A 21075-nucleotide genomic window follows, 5' to 3' on the forward strand; every position below is an offset into this window, starting at 1 on the left:
GAAAGTGACCAACAAATTAGGTGGAAGTTGCAGAATCACTCGTACATAAAATCATGATGATTATTATATTATCCATGGTGGCTTATATATGCTACCACTGGATCACTTGTAAACAAAATAGAAAGTTTAGACCAAAAAAAGGGGAAATAGACAAACCAAAAGAAAAACCCACAAAACCCAAAAGCAAAAGGAGAAATAAATAAAAGAAACCAAAATACAAAATTCACAAAACAGGAAAGCTATCGATCTCTATTCTCTATCGTCTCTCCCTCTTGCTCGCTTCACTGCATAAAACCCTAAGTTCAAATTGGGAAAAGTCGACACTTTTCTGCCTGGGACTCTCGCCTTCATCAATTCAAGGTAACAATCACTTGTTTAACTTTGCTTTCAGGTTTTCGTTTTTTTCTTTTTCTGTATTCAATTGTGTTGAAGGCATCGTAGTCTTCGATCCCTATCTAAGCTAATTGTATCAAATTTAGGTTATCTTTTACCTTGCACATACTCAATACTGGGTCTTTTCTGCTTCGACAGAAAAGTAATTGCGTGCTATAATTTCGCGGAACATGTGTATATGTGTGTCTTATTTTCCCCTGGCTCATTGGGAGAAATTGAGTTTTAAGATAATAGCCAAGTGATTTTCAGCCATATAAGGAACAATACATGATATTTCTTAGTAGAGGAAGCCCCAGAAAAGATTCAAAGGACCAAAGAACCGAACTTTTGAAAAAATCACTTGGTGGGTGCCGAATTTCACAGTTTTCTAAATCAATGTGTCTCATTATTTTTTGCAATGTTTTTTTTTAATGAAGTTTTTTGTGATGCTCATACGGCCCACTGTTTCTGACTTGATAATCCATGTGCAGGAAGCTGCTGGAATTTGGTGATTAGTCTTCACGGTTCCAATATTGATGAACTGTCTATGTCAGAGTTATATTAAGTGCTGAACAAAGATACATATGGCTTCCTTTTTGTCTGGCGATTCCTCTAACTATGGTATAAGTGATACTGGTTCCTATAAACACACTCAGGATAAGCTAGACGAAGGAGCCTGTTGGTACTTTTCCAGAAAGGAAATTGAAGAAAATTCTCCATCTAAAATAGATGGAATTGACTTAAAGAAAGAGGCATATCTACGCAAGTCATACTGTACTTTTCTACAAGACTTGGGGATGAGACTTAAAGTGTGAGTTTTAAGCCTTATCCATTATTTCCTTTTCCTTCACCCTTTATTTTCTAATAGTAGTTTTACTGTTGTTTGGTTGTCATTTATTCTCATTCTCCTACGGCATAGTGGATTTGAAACCCTTATCTTGTTGTGTGACTCAAATTCTACCAAATCAAATAATTTATGATAAAATATTCAGCATTATGTTGATCCTGAACATTTTATTATGCAGACCCCAGGTAACGATTGCAACAGCCATAATCTTCTGTCATCGATTCTTCCTTTGCCAATCCCATGCAAAGAATGATAGAAGGGTGAGTATTAACAACCTGGAATAGCCCCCATCCCCTCTGGTTTTATAGTTTTATTTGATATATATTTGAGTTTGCTTTAAAATTTCTAGTTAGCGCATTTTGTTCGCTGTTTCTATTGCATGTTTTTAGTCTCTATTTTCCCTCTTACTGGTAGTCATTTGTGAGTGTGATTCAGATGAATGAAAACCTCAGTGTGCTTGGAATATTATGCCTTTCATGGTTGCAGGATTCTTTATGTGGGGTGCACGAAGGTTTTTACAACTGATTGATGTCAACCTCTTTTGTCATGACTTTCATGCATATTACTAGAATTAGCATTAGAGTTTTCTAATCTCTATTGTACTTGTATTGCAAATGCCATGCAAGACAATTAGTATTAATTGATATAAGGAATTCCAGTGACATGTGATTTCTTTAGAAGGCTCATGCTTTCTATTAGACCTTTGATCTTCATTGTGTGGCATATATTATAGGTTTGAGTGGATCAACCAACCTCATTCAATGGCTATCACTATGCCTGTTTTCCATGATGTCATTAAAGTTACCATAGATTAAACATAGAATCTGTTCAACTAAGCCTTAATCTTAATCCTGATTAACTGGGACATGATGCATGTCCCTGAAATATGCTGGTACAAATTATTTGTGGGATATAATTCGATTCTGGAGATCTATTTTAGAAATATACCAACACTTACATTCTGGAAAGAAAATTCATACTGTCTGTGGTTGCAATTCCGCATGATGGAGTGATCGAGTTTACATTTCCTATTGGTGTAACCTAATATACAATTCCTCTTGACTTTGTATGATCCTTAACAGTGATAATTGAATTGCCACAACCGCATATGAGATGCGATCATTTTATGTTTAGGGGTATTTTCATTTAAGTATCTATCTAAGAAGAAGGAACATATGAAAGATTTAAGTCGAAACCTTGATAATCTTTAAGTCCAAAAACACCCAAAATAGGGGCTTAAATTATAAAAAAACCCAAGCACTATTTAAACATATAAACACACCCAAAACCCATCATTACACACACTCAAAATTCATTTATAAACACACCAAAAAAGTTGATTTTGGAGTTGATTTTGGGTGTGTTTCTATGTTTAAATAGTGCTTGGGTTTTTCTATAAATACATGTCTAGGATTGGGTTTATTTATAAATTTATATAATCTTTAATCCAATGAATAGGAAGCATCTGAGGTACAATATTTGTGTCTTATCTTTTCTCCCTTTCTAGGCTTTCCTCATTGCATAATGTATTCCATAGGTAGCTAGTTGGTCTTCTCTACTTTCTAATATTCCGGAATCTTAATATCCATAGAAACCTGAATGATATTAATTATTTTCTCTCCCTTATTTGATTAAAATTTCACTTTACATTTATTGTGATTTCGATAGGTCATGTCATTGTGAATCCTTGGTTAGTTATTTGTGCAAGTCTTGCTATGCCCCCTTAATTGATAACCCTTCTCTTCCTACTTTTCAACCCATCCTTAATGATTTGAAAGGCTAGAGCACCTTTTTAGGTACATTTATGTTTCTATTATTGCTCATGGGAGAGTAAATACTTGTGATGTTGTTGGAAGGAAATAGCCTACTCCTATTTATCTCCTCACTGGTGTGTACCATGTGCATAAGGCATCCAAAATCACTGATCAGATTTTTCCTCATTGCCCTATTGCCTTGAGTTCAGGGGTACAAGCTATTCCTGTTAGCGCGCTTGAGCTGGGTGGTCCCCCTGCTTGTGCTTGGAAAAAGACCTTTTAGTGGAATTGTAATGTGTTGGCAATTTTCTGTTTGGATGGCAATGAGTAGCAAGATGTTTGTGGGTAAGGGTCCGTAGGCAGTGGATTCTTATGTTATAGGGTTGCCTGTCATTATGGGCTTCAGTTGTAGATGAGTTTAAAGTTTGTTCTTTCTTTGGAGACAACTGTTTGTTTGGGTTTCTGTGTGTTATGGTAGGGCCTGGTTGTTAGATGTATTTGTTAGTTCTTTTTAAAGGGTATACTGCTTTTCTGCAATTGTAATGTTGGGCGAACCCTCAGTGTGTTGCTGCTTCACTGTTTTTGTATTGTTGAACTTTCATTTGTAGACTTGTTTCCTATCCCACAAATGATTAAGGTGAAATTAATTGGGAAAATGATTCGTATCAAAGAAAAAGGGAAGATGTTTTATTTTATTGACTAAATTCTATTGAACTGTTCTGCAGACCATTGCAACAGTGTGTATGTTTCTTGCTGGGAAGGTTGAAGAAACTCCCAGGCCGCTGAAAGATGTCATTCTTGTCTCGTATGAAATTATTAATAAAAAGGATCCTGCAGCAGGTCATAGAATCAAGCAAAAGGTAGTTATCAACTTATCACTAAATAGTGCATTCTGGTGAAATGTGGTAGAGAGGTGTTTTATTTTTAAGATTCTGGTGGTTGTATTTTTGCTGTATTTCTTGTTCGCCGATCTGTACATTCTGGTGAATTTTTATAAAAGTATAGTTTCTTACTAAAAAAAATTATCATTAAGTGCTTACACTTGGCATTCCTATACTTATCTATCAACACATTTATTGATGTTAGTTATGCTACTTATTTAGTTCTTCCAAATTTCTGTAAAGATAATCCTGATGTGTGCACTATTATTCTTCTATCGTTACCCTGGTTTTACCATGTAGAAATGCCAACTTCCCCATATAGGTTGAGCACAAAGACTGCATATCCATGCTGCAATTGTACATGTCAAGAGGTGTAGCCAGTTGCTAAATCTCCTAGACATAAATCCAACTGGCTTTGATTAATTGTTCTCTCTCTCTCTCTCTCTCTCTCTCTCTCTCTCTCTCTCTCTCACCTGTTGCTTTTTCCCTTTTTCATTCTAATGTTTCTTTTATCCCAGAACTACTATCCAAATTTGATTTTAATTTCTTATGTGCTTTATAATGCAATTATTTATCTATTCTCATACATTTGGAACAATCATGCAGGAGGTATATGAACAGCAGAAAGAGTTGATTCTACTTGGAGAGAGGGTTGTTCTTGCAACTCTTGCTTTTGATCTTAATGTAAACCATCCATATAAACCACTGGTTGAGGCAATAAAGAAATTCAAAGTAGCTCAAAATGCCCTTGCTCAAGTTGCATGGAATTTTGTTAATGACGGGTATGGTTCTCTTAGTTCATATATCTTGCTTGTTCGTCTTGGCCTTTCTTCAGTTTCTTCTTGAACTTGGAATGTGGCATGCAGACTTCGGACATCACTTTGCTTGCAATTTAAGCCCCACCACATTGCGGCTGGTGCCATTTTTCTTGCTGCTAAGTTCCTCAAAGTAAAGCTTCCATCAGATGGCGAGAAGGTCTGGTGGCAAGAGTTTGATGTCACCCCACGCCAATTGGAGGGTGGGTGTCCTTGCTTTATTTCAATAAGTGATGCTACAGAGCAATCATTAGTGTCCTTTCCTAGCCTCTTATTCTTCATCTGATGAACTTACTTCATCACTCTTCACTCTTCCAATATTTTCGGCTCTTATTCTTTTTGTTAGTCAGTGTGAAACCAATCAATTGCGGGGATAAAATGTTTTGGAGAGGAATGAAATCTCTCCCTCTGTTTCTTCCTTCCTCCTCCGTTCGTACAATCCTGTGATCATGTCTAATGTATTTAGTTAAGAATCTTATTAAATATGTTGGGTATCAGTTTCAATTGACCATTATTTGCTGCAGAAGTGAGCAATCAAATGTTGGAACTATATGAACAAAATCGGTTACCGCCGTCCACTAATGAAGTTGAAGGAAGTTCAGTGAGTGGCGCTAATCATCAGCCTTCTGCAAAAGCTACAACTAGCAATGAAGAACATGCAACAGGCAACAGCCATTCGCAGGCTGGAGGTACAAGACCTGGAACCTCAAAGCCAGCATCTAGGCAAGGGTCTGAGCAGTCTTATGTTGAGAATGGTGGACCTGCTAGAACTACCCACAGTCAATGTAATGACTACAGAAGTGCTGAAATGAAAGGTGCTTTGGATCAGAATATGGATGTTGAATTCAAAGATAGTCAACCCCCCGAAGCAGTTTCACTGCACCTAGACAAGGTGGGGGAATCTCAAAATATATCAAGGTTTGTGTCAGAGGGACATAGTGAAGAGCAAGAAAGAGAGAGCAATGTCGGGAAAGGTGATACAAGGGAAGGATGGGAACCGAAGGATAAACAATTTGGCCGAAGTTTGGAGAATCGACAAAGTGCACATGGCCGATCACCACAGGAAGCTATAAAAAAAATTGACAAGGATAAGGTAAGGGCAGCACTGGAGAAACGAAGGAAATCCGTGGCTGATGTGACTCGGAAGACAGATGTGCTGGATGAGGATGATTTGATTGAGAGGGAACTCGAAGATGGTATTGAACTGGCTACGGGGAGTGAGAAGAACAAGCGGGACAGGAGGCAAAGCTGGTCAAAGCCCTCAAATAGACAAGAACATGAGGGCCTGCATCAGGGAAAACATCCGGACGGTGTTGGAGATGGCGGACCACATTTAAACAATATAGAGGAAGGTGAGGTATCAGCACTTGATGCCGGACAAGAATTTCAGTCACCAAAATCAAGCAGTCGTAAGAGAAAGGCAGGAAGCCCAGTAACAGTTCCTATGGAAAGGAAGCAGCGACATGATTATGTGCCTGGGCCCCATCACCATAATCATGGTGATTATACAGAAGATCACAACAGGGTGGGCCGCTCTGGCCATACAGAAAGGGATAGCAAAAGGCATGCACCGGAAAATCATGTGTGATGTTTGTACTGCTTGCCACAAACGATCCTCGGTTTCTGCTGTGATTTCTTTGGTGATGATCATGGGCACACTCTCCTGTCTTCTCCCAGCTTCTGGGAAAGTATTTATGTGCTCTAAAGCTCCTTCAGCTCGATGATTTTGACCAGCTTCCATGTATACTACATCCTCTGCCCTTCAGAAATCTCTAAGAGGCATATCAAAGTCCTAAGTGGACTATACATAAAGGTTCTTTTTGAACCTCATGTCTTTCTAAAGATGTTTTGGATGTAACCGTGTACGATGTATTTTAGTTTAGATGATGATAATTTGATTGTAGAATCATAGTAGTAAAAATAGAGAAGAAACCCTTCGATATTGTCTAATCAATTCAGTTTAGTATATCCATCTCAGTCGTATATGGTTGAAATGGATTCTTGTTTTTCTTCCTTTTGTTTCTCGTGCCTGTCTTCCCCTTCCTTTGTTCAAACTAATGCGAAATGTTGGATCTTGTATTGGATTATATTACTGTAAACTTCACAATAAATATACCACACATGTACGTATGAATCATTTCCTCCTAACTTCTAGAAATTGTCTAAAATTCCTTCCATAAAGCAGTATTACTTGCTACATTGTCTTCTTACAAAACTGTGGAGTATCATCACTAATAGTCTTCAATCTCGTAAATATGTTTCTATAGGCGATCTTTTTGGTGCTCCATTTAAATGACTTGTTTTTAACAAATTAATAATACGAGTGAATATGTAACAAAACATGATTGTCTCACGAGTTTGCATGCATAAGCTGACAAAAGTTAATTTAATTCCTTTGGTAGAGAAGTGTATTGCTACAAAAACAAAAAACCGTCTGATTCAATATTCTGAGGTCAAAATTATATATCACGAAAAGTAAGTTCAAGTCTTTTTTCTCTGCTCAGTGCCATTTCTCGGGATGAAGGTCTCATCATTACCTTCCATGTTCTCTATCTTCCCTTTTACCTTTATAGGCATCAATATCTGCACTTCTTCTCTTGTGCACTGGTTCATCTCTCTTGTTGCGTCTGTCATCATCCGCATATCTCTTTCTATATTCTATATCATCCCTCCTCTCTGCACTTCCCTTTTTATACTCTCCACTGTCCCTCTTTTCTGAAAGGCTATCATCAGCCGCACTTCTCTTTCGGTACTCTCGGTCACTACCCCTTTCTGCAAGTCTATCATTATCTGCACTCCTTTTTCTGTAATTTTCATCACCCCTCCTCTCCGCATAATCATCTGCATATCTCTTTCCACTCTCCCGCTGATTCTTATTATCTACGTTTCTTCGCCTCTCCTTATATGCATCTCTATCACTATCTGTACTCCTCTTTCTGTAATCTCCATCACCCCTCCTCTCTGCATAGGTACCATCATCAGCATATCTCTTTCTGCTTTCACGCTGATCTCTCCTATCATCTGTGCCTCTTTCTCTGTCCTTATGCCGTTCTCTATCCCTTCGCTCTTCAAGATAATCTTGACCGCTTCTACTTCCACTGGATCGATTTGCTTTACTGTCTCGACTTGAATCCTCTCTGTACTCTCTACTTCTGTCACTGTGCCTCTCCCTATCACTTGAGTCTTTATGTTCTTGATCCCTATGCCTTGGGTCCTCGGAACTCCGCCTATTTATCGTTTGTTTCTCGACTCCACGGTCATTTGGATTGCAACCTTGATTTCTCTGTTCTTGTCTTGGACTTTCCGGAGTGTCTCCATCAAATACCATCTCATAACTACAACAACCATTTTAATATCAGAAATACAATTACATAATATATATAAGAGAGAGAGAGAGAGAGAGAGAGAGAGAGAGAGAGAGAGCATGCAAGACTACCAACCTAGAGTTGTTGCCTCCACCACGCTGTGCATTGTCATCCTTTAATATGTACTTTTGAGGTTGCTGTCTGTTGGCAGAATCACCAGTGCAATCCTTGGCAATGTGATCAAGCGCACCACATTTGAAGCAACCTTTGCCTACAGCCACAGAAAATAGAAAAATATTAACCCTAGGTATTCTAACTAAAGAAGGATCCAAAACAATTTCGAATACAGGACACATTCTTGATGCAAAAGTATGTCAGATTGCCCTTAGCATATGCCATAGCAACGCACATATAGCAAATTCCTTCCAGTAAAAAACAACATTCAGGCATTTACTTAATTATTTATTTTTCTCCCAACAAAACATTCCTTTGAGCAGTAGGATGTGATCAAGCAAGCTGCATCTAGGCACACATTAAAAATGGACAAAAAGAAACTATGTATGTTTGTTTCCTGCATCCTTTGAAGTCTATACCTTTGCCCATTTGTTGATCTTTGCGCCTGTACTGGGACCACAGCTTTGCAACACTCTGACTAAAATCCACATGTATTCTCCGGTCATCAATTAAAGCATTATCCATCTACCAAAAATAAATTCAATAAGGCAAGGAAAGCAAAATGGGCTCATATATAAAACAGAGTCAAAGGATCCCACTCCTTATTTTAAAAGACTGCCTACAAATGGGAAGCCTTCAGCAAGGTTTACATAAGTTCTGCAGCAAGTATTTTTACAACCCTATTGTTGAAACTTGAAAGGACTATCTGAGCATGCTTTTAAAAAATACATGTGGAAACAAAGCACGCCAGGAAAGGATAACAAATCTATAGTCTAAATATGAAAATGTCAACCATTTTGTTGCATGAATACAACAAAGTTTTTATTTTCCTATCCTCTACAATAGGTTAATTTCTTTTAACATACCTTAAAATATGCTTGTTCACATGCCTCTCTGGTCTCAAATTCTGGCATTACAAAATATCAAACATGTCACTGGTTTGAGTACACAATCAGAAAATCAAATACTACTTTAAAAAATTAAAAGGAAAATAACAGGAAAGAAGTAAGCAGAAGGACAAAGAACTTGATAGTACTTAAGGCTGACCAATGAACTTGTGCACAAAACTTAAGAGGATAGGAATATTGGAAGGAACTCATCAAACAAAGGTGCTAAAACCATAGCTTACCAGGCACAGCAGATAAGGGATAGTCAATTTCCTACTATAAAACAGAAAAATAAGTAATCAAATAAAATATACTCACCGATGAATGCATAGCATAAGCTGTCTCCAGTCTTGAAATCACGGATTATATCAGCCCTGTCATCAGTAACATATCATCAATATGCATCATTACAATCCATCGCACACACTACTAATAATTAAAGAACAAGATCAATACTTACGCTTGCACAGTTCCAAAACGTGAAAAGATTGTGTGCAAGTCCTCATCCTGCACCGAAAGCAGACAATTATGTGCACCACACCACAAGTTAAAACTATTAAAACTATTAAAGGAAATGGAAAAAAGAAAAACAACTTACTTCTGTGACTGGATTCAATTTACAAACAAAAAGCACGTTGTCAGGAGGCTTTATCTCAACATCAGGAATATCCCCAATCTGTTAAACAGATGTGGCAAGAAAAATGGGAAAAAGAGGATTAAGCTGTGAATACACAACATCAAACGCTGCAACTAGAATAATGGAATTATGGTTGAGGTGCTTACACTCTCAAGTACAACTGCACTGGAATGTGCGTCTTTGGCACGAAGACGCTCTTCAAGTTCTTGTGGACCTAATTGTTCATCCAGAGGAACCCAGTCATCTTCAAGCCGCACATTATCCTCAACCTAGTCAGAATAGAGATAAGTAAGAAGTTTGAAGATCTGAGAACATATATAAATTGTTAGCCCTCATCCAAACAGCTTAAGCTTTTGAGAAAGGTGGTGGACTAACAAACTTTATCATCGTATCAAAGCATTCGGATCCCTACAATTGCAACTTTCCAATAAAAGTTTAATTTTCAAAAGTTGGGCTACCTAATGATAGAGACCCAGACGTAAGGGTTGCTTCACAAAGCTTTTGGACATAGTGGTCAAACATAAACATGATCGGTACTAGCCAAAATACGAAGTGTTCATACTAAAGATCGGCAACCATGCTATTTGGGGAACCTACGATTTCAAGTGTTATATGAGCAGTTCATGTTTCATTTTTATCTTCATTTTGGGGTTTCACACTGCACAATAAATGTTGAAAAAAGCTGCAATTAGCCACTACCTCATCCTTTGGTTTTCCTTCTGGGGAGGCATCAGGAATTAACTCAGCTAATTGCGAAGGATCATCAAAAGGATCGTCCAAAATGTAAGTATGCTTGATTCTGCTAACACAAATAAAATATAAGCGTAAGCCATAATGAAGCCAATCTAGCTTGAAACAAACATATAATTGAAGAATATATTCAAGGAAAAACAGAAACCGACCGGATATTTTTAAAGGGTTTGTTTTTCTCATCCACATAAGCCTCATTGATCCTTGTCAATGTCTCAAACCCCTCTGCTATCTCCCCAAAAACCTGCATTGACATACATCAATTAAGTTATCAAAGAAAACCAATGGCAAATTGCGGGAGCACAAACATAGCAGAGCTTCTATTTCAGAACTACCAGACCGACAAGACTACTTCTAAATCATACATTTCCTCTTGGGTTAATTAGGGGTAGACCAACTGAATAATCACTGGACATGCATATGCCATCTGCTTGCAGATTTTGCAGAGTTATTGGAAGAGACTATCTGTTAGCATAAATATATGTAATACACTCTACATAAACATACACAAGGAAGGATAATCATGCAACCCCATCAAACAGAAAGAGAACGCTATTGCACAGGAACAATCCTATGTTCACAATATGAAACACAAGCCCTAAGCATTGATGCATAGGAAGGTGATAACAATATCATTTTCCACATTAAGTCAGTGCATCAGTAGATTGACATTCCCTCTCCCACTATCCAGCATTTTCTAGCAGATGTAGCAACAACGAAATATTGCCCATTTTTATTCATTATATTTTTAAAGACATTGAGACCAAAGAAACTATCGTACATGCAATATCACAATATTGAGTTGTCACTTGTCTGCTCCTATCAAGATTGAAGTCTCATTGACCTGAGCATCCATCCACCCAGCAAGGAATTTAAATTTAATAAAGTTTCTTATATTTGACAAAGTTGAGAAAGAGAAAACAATTCAATACATATAAATAGTAAATATTAGTAGATGGGACTGGAGACTTACTGTGTGCTTCCCATCGAGATAGTCTAGATCATCACGCAATGTAAAGTAGAACTGGACAAAAACCAAATTAACACATCACTGCAATGTAATTGAAAAGTGAAAAGTTCAACATTAAAAAAGCATAAGTTTGATACACAAATCAACTAAACAAAATCTTATTCCCAAAATTATTGATGCAGGAAAAACTAGCTTATACCAGAAAAAGAAGAAGCAATAATCTTATACCTGAGAAGCATTGAGATTCTCTCCAGCACTAGCCATGGAAACAGTTCCTGTCTTAGAATGCTTTAAATCAAGATGAATCTCATCATTGAAAAAGCGAGCCTGATCACCATATAAAAATCTGGAAGTAGAACGTGGTCCAAGGTGAGTATATGGAGTAATTTAAAAACTGTAGTCACTTATCATTAAGTACAGCAATTGATAACTATAAACACATGCAACTTAGTGACTTTCACACTCCCATTTTGTTTGTTTTCACTCATCTCCTTGTTTGTATGCTTTGATTCTCCTTTCGTTGACTTAATTACCAAAGCAATGAGGGAAGAGTGCAAATGGATAAAGTGGGAATGTGAAAATAGCCATTCATGCAGTAATAGTTGTTGATGTGAGGAAGGCAAGAAAGAAAAAAGAAGCAAGAAGTGTAGAAAGAAAAACATATTTCAATATTTTGGCACAACTAAAATATTCTCTGCGAAATAACCATAGCACTGAATAGCACAGGCAGACTCCTTACTTGTAGATTGAATCACCACCAGAGCCTGTTCCAGTTGGGTCACCAGTCTGTGCAGTAAAATCCTTCTGAACCGTATGAAAAAGACACCCATTATAATACTTTATCCTGAATCATTATAAAGATTAAAGAACAGAGAAAAAAATAAGATGATATACCAAAATTGAGATAGATAATACAATTCATAATTAAACTCAACAAACTCAAAAAAGTACGCATTCAAGGAGAAAGGATAAATTCCAACCATAAAACATTAGTATGATTCTTAATAATTATATTCCAATCAGCCATGAAAATAACATGCCAAAATTTCTGGGGCAAGTAAGAAACTCTATAATCCCTAACAAGCCTGTAAGCAATTGAAAATAGAAACTAGTACTTAATCAAAGTTTAAATACAATCGCAAGACTCAATGAATAAGGGAAATCCCACATGAACCCATTTTTATGTTCTCAAAGTTCATATATTTAATTCATAGCTGAAGTAACAAAAAAATTTTGGCTGCTGAGAAAATACATGAATTTAACAAAATAAAAAAGAAGCTAGAGGCTTAGATATTTATTTGTTTGTTAAGTTTCTTAACTGAAAAAAAGACCTCTCCTCAATCTACATATATTAACACAACATAAAACAAAAGTAAACTGAATAGTCTTAGTTAGAGGGTAGTGAAGATAAACTTACTTGCAGAGCTTTAAGAAGTTTTTACAAGTCAGAGGGCACTTGTCTGTGTGCAAATCCACAACTATCTCCCCTAAGCTTGTCACTATAAGCACTGACATAGTCTCTCTCTGTGTCAAACGCAAGTATTAAATTCATTAACTAATCACCCAGAAGAAGATTATATATTTTTTCTATAAGTATTCAAGTTAAATTGAAACCAACTTATGAAAATTGTACTACATATACACATGTATAACTGACAAATTCAATTGGGCCCAATCTAATCTGAAAAATACGTTTTCAAAGACTAGCAAAACGCAAAAGAAAAGAAATTTATTCATATTTTAATTTGTTTGATTTTCAACAGAGCTTGAGCACTAAGATATCAGAAATAAACCCGCAAAATGCATTATCTTGACATAAGATTGAAACTTTAACAACCCAATATTGCATCACAAAAGAAGAAAAAAGAAAGTTTAAATCTCTCCCCTCCTCCCCAACTTCAAAATAAAAAAGGTACTTTAAATCTAAAAACCACAGCTGGGTTTCGACGAACCTGTTGTTTTTCCTTGTTGAAGCTGATTGAAGGGCTATTATTGCAAGCCTTCTGCGATGTAACAGCAGACAAGAAGAAGAATATGAATAACAAAACTCCAAACCCTAAACAGACAGCACCAGGGAACAAAATTTTGCGGAAAATTACGATTAAAAGTAGCGATTTGAGAACTCACTCAAATCTTCGAGTTACGTTCAGGGCAATTGGAAGCAGGGAGAGAGAGAGAGACAGTGTGTCTTGTTGGTGGTCTGGGCAAAAGCTAAAAGTTCGTTCTACTCTGGGCCTAGAAAAAATCAAATCTTCGTCTCCCAATTTTTGAACGAGACCCAATATTTATTGGGCTTTATATGTTTCATACCCAAAGTTTGTTTGGATTTTGGAGGGAAACCCCCCGCACATTTCGAACTTAGACAGCAACCTCAAAAACAAAAGGAACCAAACATTAAAATAAAAAATAAATTTCTTTTTAGGGAAAGGACAGATAGTGGGAAAAGTCATTCAAATGAAAAATTGAAATTAATTAAAAAATAGAGAAAATCCTATTCAACTTCATCGTTGTGCCCAAAGTGTGAACAGAGAATCAATCAACAAATCAACAACCAACAACACAACCACCACCACAGAGAGACTCGGAGAAGGAGGAGGAGGAGCAATCAGCTATGTCGCAGGGCAGCGGAAGCGCAGGAGGTGCTGGTGGTGGTGGTGATGGCGGCGGGCTCGACTTTCAGCTACCGGAGGAGATCTTATCGGTGATACCTACCGATCCATACGATCAGCTGGATCTGGCGCGAAAGATCACGTCCATGGCCATAGCCTCCAGGGTTTCCAAGCTCGAGTCGGAGATGGGGAAAATGAGGCAGAAACTCCAGGACAAAGATAGGCTTGTATTTGAGCTTGAGGAAAGGCTCTCGCGCCTCCAACATGCAAACCACGAGGCTGACTCCCGATTGAGAATTGCCCTGGATGAGAATGTAAGGCTTAAGACCCCTCATCCCGTACTTTATCATTTTGAAATTTTGGGAGTTGTATCAAATTTGTATTCTTTCTTGTTTTTTTTATATGCGCTGTTTGGTTGCTAAGAAAATTATGGAAAGGGAAGAGAAGGGAGGGAAATTAGTCATTTTTTGGGGGATTTTTGGGGGTTTCACTATAGTTGTCTTTTCCCCCTTTCAATTAGCATCCAAGAAATGTGATACCTTATTCTGAATTTCATATATGGTCCTTATTTTTAGCTGTTTGGTTGCTGAGAAAATTGATAGGAATGGAAGAAAAGGAGAGAGTTCTGGGGGGAGATTGAGTGTTTTCCGTTGATACTGTTATGGTGGTTGTTTTTATTAATTGTTTTCGTTTAATTGAGTGGGATATGAGGGATTTAGGTCCAATGGGATTGAGTAGTTGGGTTAGGATGAGGAATTGTGATTGTAGATCATATAAGTGTGAAATCTTTTAATTATCGTCTGGAGTCAGGAATCAAGAGTCAGTTGAGGGAGAACCATAAATATTTGAAGATTGAAGTGCTTTTCAATTAGAAAAGTGAGAAGCTGGGGTGATGCTTGATGAATGTAGCACAGAAAGAGTGCAACCACTAAATTCTTAAGTTTGACGATGCTATTCCTTAGTTCATTACTATATAAACAAAATTTCTTCTTTTTCACTTTTGGCTCATAATAGAGAAAAGAAAAGGAAGACACTTTTCAATAAAGGTTTTAGGTCTTGAGATAAATTTGGTAGGTACTATGAAGTAGAAAGGAACTAATTTCTTTGTTCCTATATAAAAAAGAAAGGTAGCTTTTAATGTAAGCAATGAGATATTAACATTGCGTTTTACTCCTCTTCTGCTACCATTTGATTAATTTTTTCTTCTGTACAACCTGACCAGGAGTTCCTATGAAAAAAAGACCTGCAGGAGTGATGAAAGCAAATTTTTATTTTAAAGTTGAACAGAATTGTCATATTGGTCTTTTGTGTGTGTGTGTGTGGATATTAGAGATAGTTGTATTAGGCTGAGCGACTGAAATGTGATAATTTTTTCTTTTCTAATAAACACGCACGAATGTTTCTTTCAATTTTGTTTATAAAAAATAAAGATTTACTAACATAGTGCACATGGTTACATCAACTAGTTGTAACACTGTTCAACTAGGTGGAGGCATCTTCCTTTTGTCATTTACTTTCTGGAGTCTTTATGCAAAAAGAATAATAGTACTCACAATTCAACTATTGTCTTTTCTTCTTAACTTCATGTCCTCAACAATGGATGGTGCATCACCTTTTGAGTTTCTTGTGAAAACAAACCTGCATTAATTATGGCTATGTTACATTCTTGTTGTTCCTGAAGGTGAAGCTTTCCAAAGAACGAGATTCACTGGCAGTGACTGCGAAAAAGCTCAATCGTGACTTGGCAAAGGTGTGATTTGTTATTTGTTTTAAGTGGAAGAGTTTTATTCTTCGTTTTTCAAATTGTTCAAACAATTTATGCACTATTCTTGTTTGGAGATTGAAACACAAAAGTTTTTACACGTTGCAAGAGGAATTTGGGGATGCCTTTTGGTTTTTAGTTGTATTATTATTTTCCCTTTGTAAATGTAGTTTCATGGATGATATATTCTAGAATTTGTAATACGTTCTCTGTGTAGAAATGAAAATGATATGACATTTTTTCCAGAATTAATGGGGAAGCCACTAATCACTCAGTGTTCCTTAATGGTGAATATATGTGCTAATCCATTTCTTTCTCTCTTCAGATGAATTATTCCATCTCATTTCTTTTTGATAGGAAACTGTGTGAATCATAAGATGAATTTGTTATCTGTTTGAACTTGTGCAATGTGACATTTCAAAGTTTCCTTTCGTATCCTATCAATAACTTGTTTAGAGATGCAATATTAACTATTGTAGTTCTTCATTAACTTCAGTAGATTATGCCAATTACATGGTACAAGGCCCTATGTGGTCCAGAAGTGTAGTAATACATAATCTTGTCTCCTGCATACCTATGTTTGATTTAATCCTAATTCTGTGTTTTCAAATTATTATATTAATTAAACTGTTATAGGAATTCATATCAATAAAGATTGGATTCTTCGTGTTATGTGGCAATGCTTATATATGCTTTCTTTTATGGGTTCATACTCCACCTTGCCTCACAAACATGAGCTTGCAGGCCTCTAAAATGAAAAGAAAAGCTAGAATAATGTGAAGATAAACTGTTTGGCTTACTATTGGGTAGCTGAAACTGACCAAATTTATATTATGTTTACAACTGTATGGACGTCAGCGTTTTGTGTTATTATTCTTGTGACTATTCAACTCTTCCAGATCCATACGGATAAAACTCCAACCCAGTAAACTCATGATTATTTCCTTGTTTATTTTCCTCGTTTTGTTTATTTTTATTGTTTTTGTATGGTTGCAATTTGTATCTATACTAAGGATGTTGCAAACTTATCTCTTCAACTTCTTTTCATTTGTGTAGCTTGTTGACCTAAGGAATGACAGTTTTTTTCCTGTTGACAGTTGGAGACATTTAAGAGACAACTAATGCAGTCTCTAAATGATGAAAATGCATCTGTGAGGACTTCAACTTTACCAATTATGGTTTTTAATATCTTTGAAAATCTAAGTTTGTTATTGTTCTTCCTCTCATGGAAGTTTGTTCTTGGATAATTTTGCTATGGCAAAACTAATTAACTATATTTTCCCTTTCATAGCCAACTGAAACTGTTGATATTGGCACCTGTGACCAATCAGTTCCAAAGGCATATCCTGATAAGGGTACTGTTTCTTTGATTTTATCAAGTATTCTATAGTCTTTCTGTAATAAATTAATGATGTTTAGCAACTCTTTTTTTTTTTTTTCCAATGGTCAAGGGTTCTAACTTTGCTTCTTATTATTTCCTTTGATTTGGTGGTCAATGTGCATTATTTCTGTCTGCTACAGATGAGGAGACAAATGGCTACACACTACAATATTCCTCAAGTGGTTCCACAGATAAGGGGAGTACAACTGAGGAAGGTATTTAAACTGGATCCTGTTCATGGATCTTTATCCTGCCTGTATAATACCTCGTAGAATAAGTAACAAACATTTAGAATCATATTTTGTCATACAATAGAGGAGAACATATTTGTCATCGAAGAATAAACTCACCATATGTTCCTAATCAGTATCCTCTCATCATATGCTCCTTCATATAATGATTGTACAGACACCTCTAACAGAGCTTCTCTACTGAACACTAATAACACCTTTTCATTTAAAGGTGAGAAAAAAGAAAATAGCATAGTGCATTGAAACATCAAAAAGTTAGGTAGTGTCTCTGAGATAAATAATTCTACGGTACCAAATATTTTCGAGGGATTTCAATAACTTCACATATTCCTCTACAAAAGAAGTGAAATTGATTTACCTTTAAGGCGATATCCCTGACTTGTGTGGTTAATATGGTTATTGTATTGATATCCAAGTAATTAACTTCCGTAATGCCTTATCATCAAGATTCAAGATGTATAATCAATGGTTTAGTTCAAATCTTGAATTAAAAGTAATAACAAGACAAAATACTCCCTCTCTCTCTCTCTCTCTCTCTCTCTCTCTCTCTCTCTCTCTCTCTCTGTGTTGGTGATTTATGAAATGGTAATGAAGGATTTTGTGATATTGAACCTCTTCCTCCTCCTCTTCAAAATCTAGTACCTCCTCTTCGAAATCTAGTACTGGGACTGAAGACCACAGCCCTGCTCATTGCTTGCAAAGAGAGCTCATGCGGATGGCATGTTTTGTGGGTGATTTGGGATTTTTCTGGTAGCCATAATCGATTTCTTGTAGGGATTGTTAACCTAAGTTTCTTATGGCTTTATATACATTGGTATCATATATAGCCTCTCATCAATCAGGGAATTACTTAATTAATTATAACAATTCTAGAATCACTAGGAATCCTTCGAAGGTAAGAAATCAACTAATTACTAATTACTAGGAATCCATCTAAGGTAACAATTATAACAATTCTAGAATCACTAGGAACTAATTACTAATGTACTCCATGGCCGTGGAATTTGGGTTATCATCTTCTTTTTTGATCTTCTTATTTGGTTTTAGACGTTTTCTGTGTGTTTTTCTTTTCGTAGCCATATTGTCCGTTAGTTAATAAATTTGCTAATCACTTGATTGATTCCCGCTATTTCTACTTTTATACTCTCTTTTTTTGTTTCTCATAATTGAATTATGTCAATTTGGTACTACGAAGTTGCAGATTTCGTTCGTTTACTGAAAATCATGAAACCAAGTTAGTTCAGAGTAAGGGGGTTTTTATTTTATGATTAGAAACCTAATTATTGGTTCACAGCCTTGAAGACTTCCGGGCAAAGATTTTCTGTGACTCCATATATCACACCGCGGCTTACTCCAACTGGAACTCCAAAGATTATTTCCACAAGTGGGTCACCTAGAGGGTATTCTGCTATTTCATCTCCTCTGCAATCCTCTGGTGCCACATCTCCCACAAAACCCCACTATGAAGGACGGACGTCACTGTCTTCATGGTACTCATCAAGCCAGCAGTCATCAGCAGCAAACTCTCCACCTCGCGGACGTCCACTTCCAGGTTTGGAATTCTGTTAATTTCACTGTTTTTCTTCTAAACCTAAATAGGAACTGCCGGTTCTCTGTGGCCTTTTTTTCCCTTTGCCCCAAATCTGCAATTATCTATCAAAACCAACCCTGCCCATCGCCCCCCCCTCCTCAACATAATTTTTTTATGTGTTTTCATTACAACAGTGAGTTGTAGTTGATGACACTATATGAACACTCTCTTCTACTATTCTGTCTTTCAATACAACAGTTAGTTGTAATTGAAGACCCTATACAAACACTTTCTTCTCCTATTTTGAGTTACCTTTTAAAACTTTTCATCTTCTGCATTGCAAATTTGGTAGGGCGCACTCCTCGAATTGATGGAAAGGAGTTCTTTCGTCAAGCCAGGTTGGTGTAATTATTGCAATGCCAATACACTTTGATTGATTTGTTGCAATAGTAATGAGGCCCTTCATGGACTGATTTGAATACACTGCAATTTAGGAGTCGCCTGTCATATGAGCAGTTCAGTGCATTTCTGGCTAACATCAAGGAACTAAATGCTCATAAGCAAACCCGAGAGGTAAAACACTAGTGAATTGTTTGATTGAATGATTATTTGATGCAACTAAACATGTACCAGACCCATTGATTACCAAATAAGTGAATGGTTTGTATATATTGTTTTCCAGGAAACTCTAAGGAAAGCAGAAGAGATATTTGGGACTGATAACAAAGATCTTTATTTATCATTCCAAGGATTGCTTAACCGCAACATACACTAGCATTCAAAGTTTAGTTGCTGGGTACTTATAATAATCAGTATGTCCAACCTCTCTCTCTCTCTCTGCTTTCATATGTGTTGTTGCATGCCAGCCATCTTCCAAAATTTACATTATTGTTGTGAGTTATGTGAGAATGGCATACCCCTCATGCTTGAATTGACCTGAGAGGCTGGAAATTAAAGGTGCAAGGATGGTCAGGAGGCCTTTTTATATGGGACAATAACAAAAAACAATTCTCTTTGATTTTTATAATTTGTGAAATCCATAATTGATTCCTTCGGATGGGTTTTATGCCTTTTGGAGTTTCATAATTTTAAAAACATTTCACCTATGTTTATCCTTCTGAATTACCCCAAATGTTGAGTTCATCATCCCTGTCAATCGTACTGAACAATCAAGTTCTTTTTCACAGGTTGTGCAAAAGTTGTTCGCAGATCCTCTTTCTGTGTGTTTCGCTGTGGATTGAGCTTGTTCTCGGCTGTGTTGGTCCTTTGGATGGAAGGTCCATGGCTCATTCTCTGTGGCATATCATTTTTTGAGATGTAATCAACATCAAGTTGAGTTTCAGCAAACTAGAGTAGGGTTTTGTAGGTTTCACAATGTCATAGAATGCAGGTATGCTGTGTAAATAATTGCTTTATTTTTCAGTCTACCTGCTTGATTGTTTAAGATGGAACTAAATTGACCTTACCTTTCTGCGGTTGTCAAATGAACCTTGGGAGTTCTCCTCAATGCATCTCTCTCTCTCTCTCTCTCTCACACACACACACACACACATAAATGTATGCGTGTGGATCAGTGAACATCCGGTGGTACTCAACAATGTTGAGGAGCATATTTTACATGTTATCACACATGATAATAGTGAAACTCCCTATTTAGTTTTAGACCACCTATAGATAAGATTATATTTTTTTAAAAAAAAAATTGCAATATCTATGTAGTTTCTGTGGGTTTTTTTAAATATATAAATTAGTTCATCTACTATGATAAACAAAATAAATATTTCATCTACCGTGCAAGTTTAGTCTCTGTTTTGTTCAATATATATGTATATATTGAATGGTTAGAAACTATCGGCTGGAATGATGATCAGTGCAGAACATATGGTCCCTAATCAATGTGTACAGAAACCAGGAAAGAATCTCCTATGTTTTTCTGTCTCTTTGAACAGCTGTAGTGACCTTTGGATTATATCTGATTTCTCAAGAACATAGCATCTTACTTACACTCACATATTTTGTCTGTCGTGCACATTATGTTATTTGCAATCAGATTTGAAAGGTTCTCTCAAATTCATATTTTGCAAGCATTGTGATAAGTGAATGTTAATTTTTTTCTTGCTCGAGTTAATCTTATGATCCGAGATTTACG

At 36.5% G+C, this 21075-nt stretch overlaps 3 protein-coding genes across 4 annotated transcripts; 2 read left to right on the forward strand and 1 right to left on the reverse strand.

Annotated features, from left to right (window-relative positions):
- Positions 1-114: 114 nt before the first annotated feature.
- On the forward strand, positions 115-6682 carry LOC103325698 (cyclin-T1-3-like). The gene is made up of 7 exons (XM_008227879.2): positions 115-360; positions 864-1183; positions 1398-1479; positions 3699-3833; positions 4461-4636; positions 4721-4872; positions 5194-6682. The coding sequence occupies exons 2-7, from the start codon at positions 957-959 to the stop codon at positions 6255-6257; spliced, it is 1836 nt and encodes a 611-aa protein (XP_008226101.1). The 5' UTR covers positions 115-360; positions 864-956; the 3' UTR covers positions 6258-6682.
- Positions 6683-7041: 359 nt separating this feature from the next.
- CYP59 (cyclophilin 59) lies at positions 7042-13614 on the reverse strand. 2 transcript variants are annotated; one of them, XM_089049364.1, is made up of 16 exons: positions 13520-13614; positions 13345-13395; positions 12810-12914; positions 12132-12236; positions 11621-11738; positions 11396-11446; positions 10575-10666; positions 10372-10471; positions 9819-9941; positions 9634-9711; positions 9496-9542; positions 9354-9409; positions 9015-9055; positions 8568-8673; positions 8110-8245; positions 7042-8004 (listed from the first exon to the last, which is right to left on the reverse strand). In XM_089049364.1, exons 3-16 carry the CDS (start codon positions 12905-12907, stop codon positions 7203-7205), a joined length of 1953 nt encoding a protein of 650 aa, XP_088905490.1. In that variant the 5' UTR covers positions 12908-12914; positions 13345-13395; positions 13520-13614; the 3' UTR covers positions 7042-7202. The 2 variants fall into 2 exon arrangements, with proteins under 2 accessions (XP_088905490.1, XP_088905489.1); XM_089049363.1 differs by lacking the exon at positions 13520-13614 and having other exon boundaries at positions 12810-12916; positions 13345-13477.
- A 224-nt stretch (positions 13615-13838) lies between these two features.
- Positions 13839-20433, forward strand: LOC103325697 (interactor of constitutive active ROPs protein). Its single transcript, XM_008227878.3, has 10 exons — positions 13839-14315; positions 15683-15751; positions 16861-16914; positions 17055-17118; positions 17285-17359; positions 18690-18947; positions 19279-19324; positions 19421-19499; positions 19609-19738; positions 20114-20433. Exons 1-9 carry the CDS (start codon positions 14004-14006, stop codon positions 19699-19701), a joined length of 1050 nt encoding a protein of 349 aa, XP_008226100.1. The 5' UTR covers positions 13839-14003; the 3' UTR covers positions 19702-19738; positions 20114-20433.
- Positions 20434-21075: the final 642 nt, after the last annotated feature.

The sequence above is a fragment of the Prunus mume genome, linkage group LG3 (assembly GCF_029339155.1).
Source record: "Prunus mume cultivar Tortuosa linkage group LG3, ASM2933915v1, whole genome shotgun sequence".
Taxonomy (NCBI): domain Eukaryota; kingdom Viridiplantae; phylum Streptophyta; class Magnoliopsida; order Rosales; family Rosaceae; genus Prunus; species Prunus mume.

Coding starts and splice junctions, on each gene's coding strand:
- LOC103325698 (XM_008227879.2), top strand. CDS start 957: ATGGCTTCCTTTTTGTCTGGCGATTCCTCTAACTATGGTATAAGTGAT. Junction 1,480..3,698: donor ATGCAAAGAATGATAGAAGG/GTGAGTATTAAC, acceptor ACTGTTCTGCAG/ACCATTGCAACAGTGTGTAT. Junction 4,873..5,193: donor CACCCCACGCCAATTGGAGG/GTGGGTGTCCTT, acceptor TATTTGCTGCAG/AAGTGAGCAATCAAATGTTG.
- LOC103325697 (XM_008227878.3), top strand. CDS start 14,004: ATGTCGCAGGGCAGCGGAAGCGCAGGAGGTGCTGGTGGTGGTGGTGAT. Junction 14,316..15,682: donor GAATTGCCCTGGATGAGAAT/GTAAGGCTTAAG, acceptor TTGTTCCTGAAG/GTGAAGCTTTCCAAAGAACG. Junction 15,752..16,860: donor TCAATCGTGACTTGGCAAAG/GTGTGATTTGTT, acceptor TCCTGTTGACAG/TTGGAGACATTTAAGAGACA.
- CYP59 (XM_089049364.1), bottom strand. CDS start 12,907: ATGTCAGTGCTTATAGTGACAAGCTTAGGGGAGATAGTTGTGGATTTG. Junction 11,447..11,620: donor AGAATCTCAATGCTTCTCAG/GTATAAGATTAT, acceptor GTTTTTGTCCAG/TTCTACTTTACATTGCGTGA. Junction 8,246..8,567: donor AGATCAACAAATGGGCAAAG/GTATAGACTTCA, acceptor CTGTGGCTGTAG/GCAAAGGTTGCTTCAAATGT.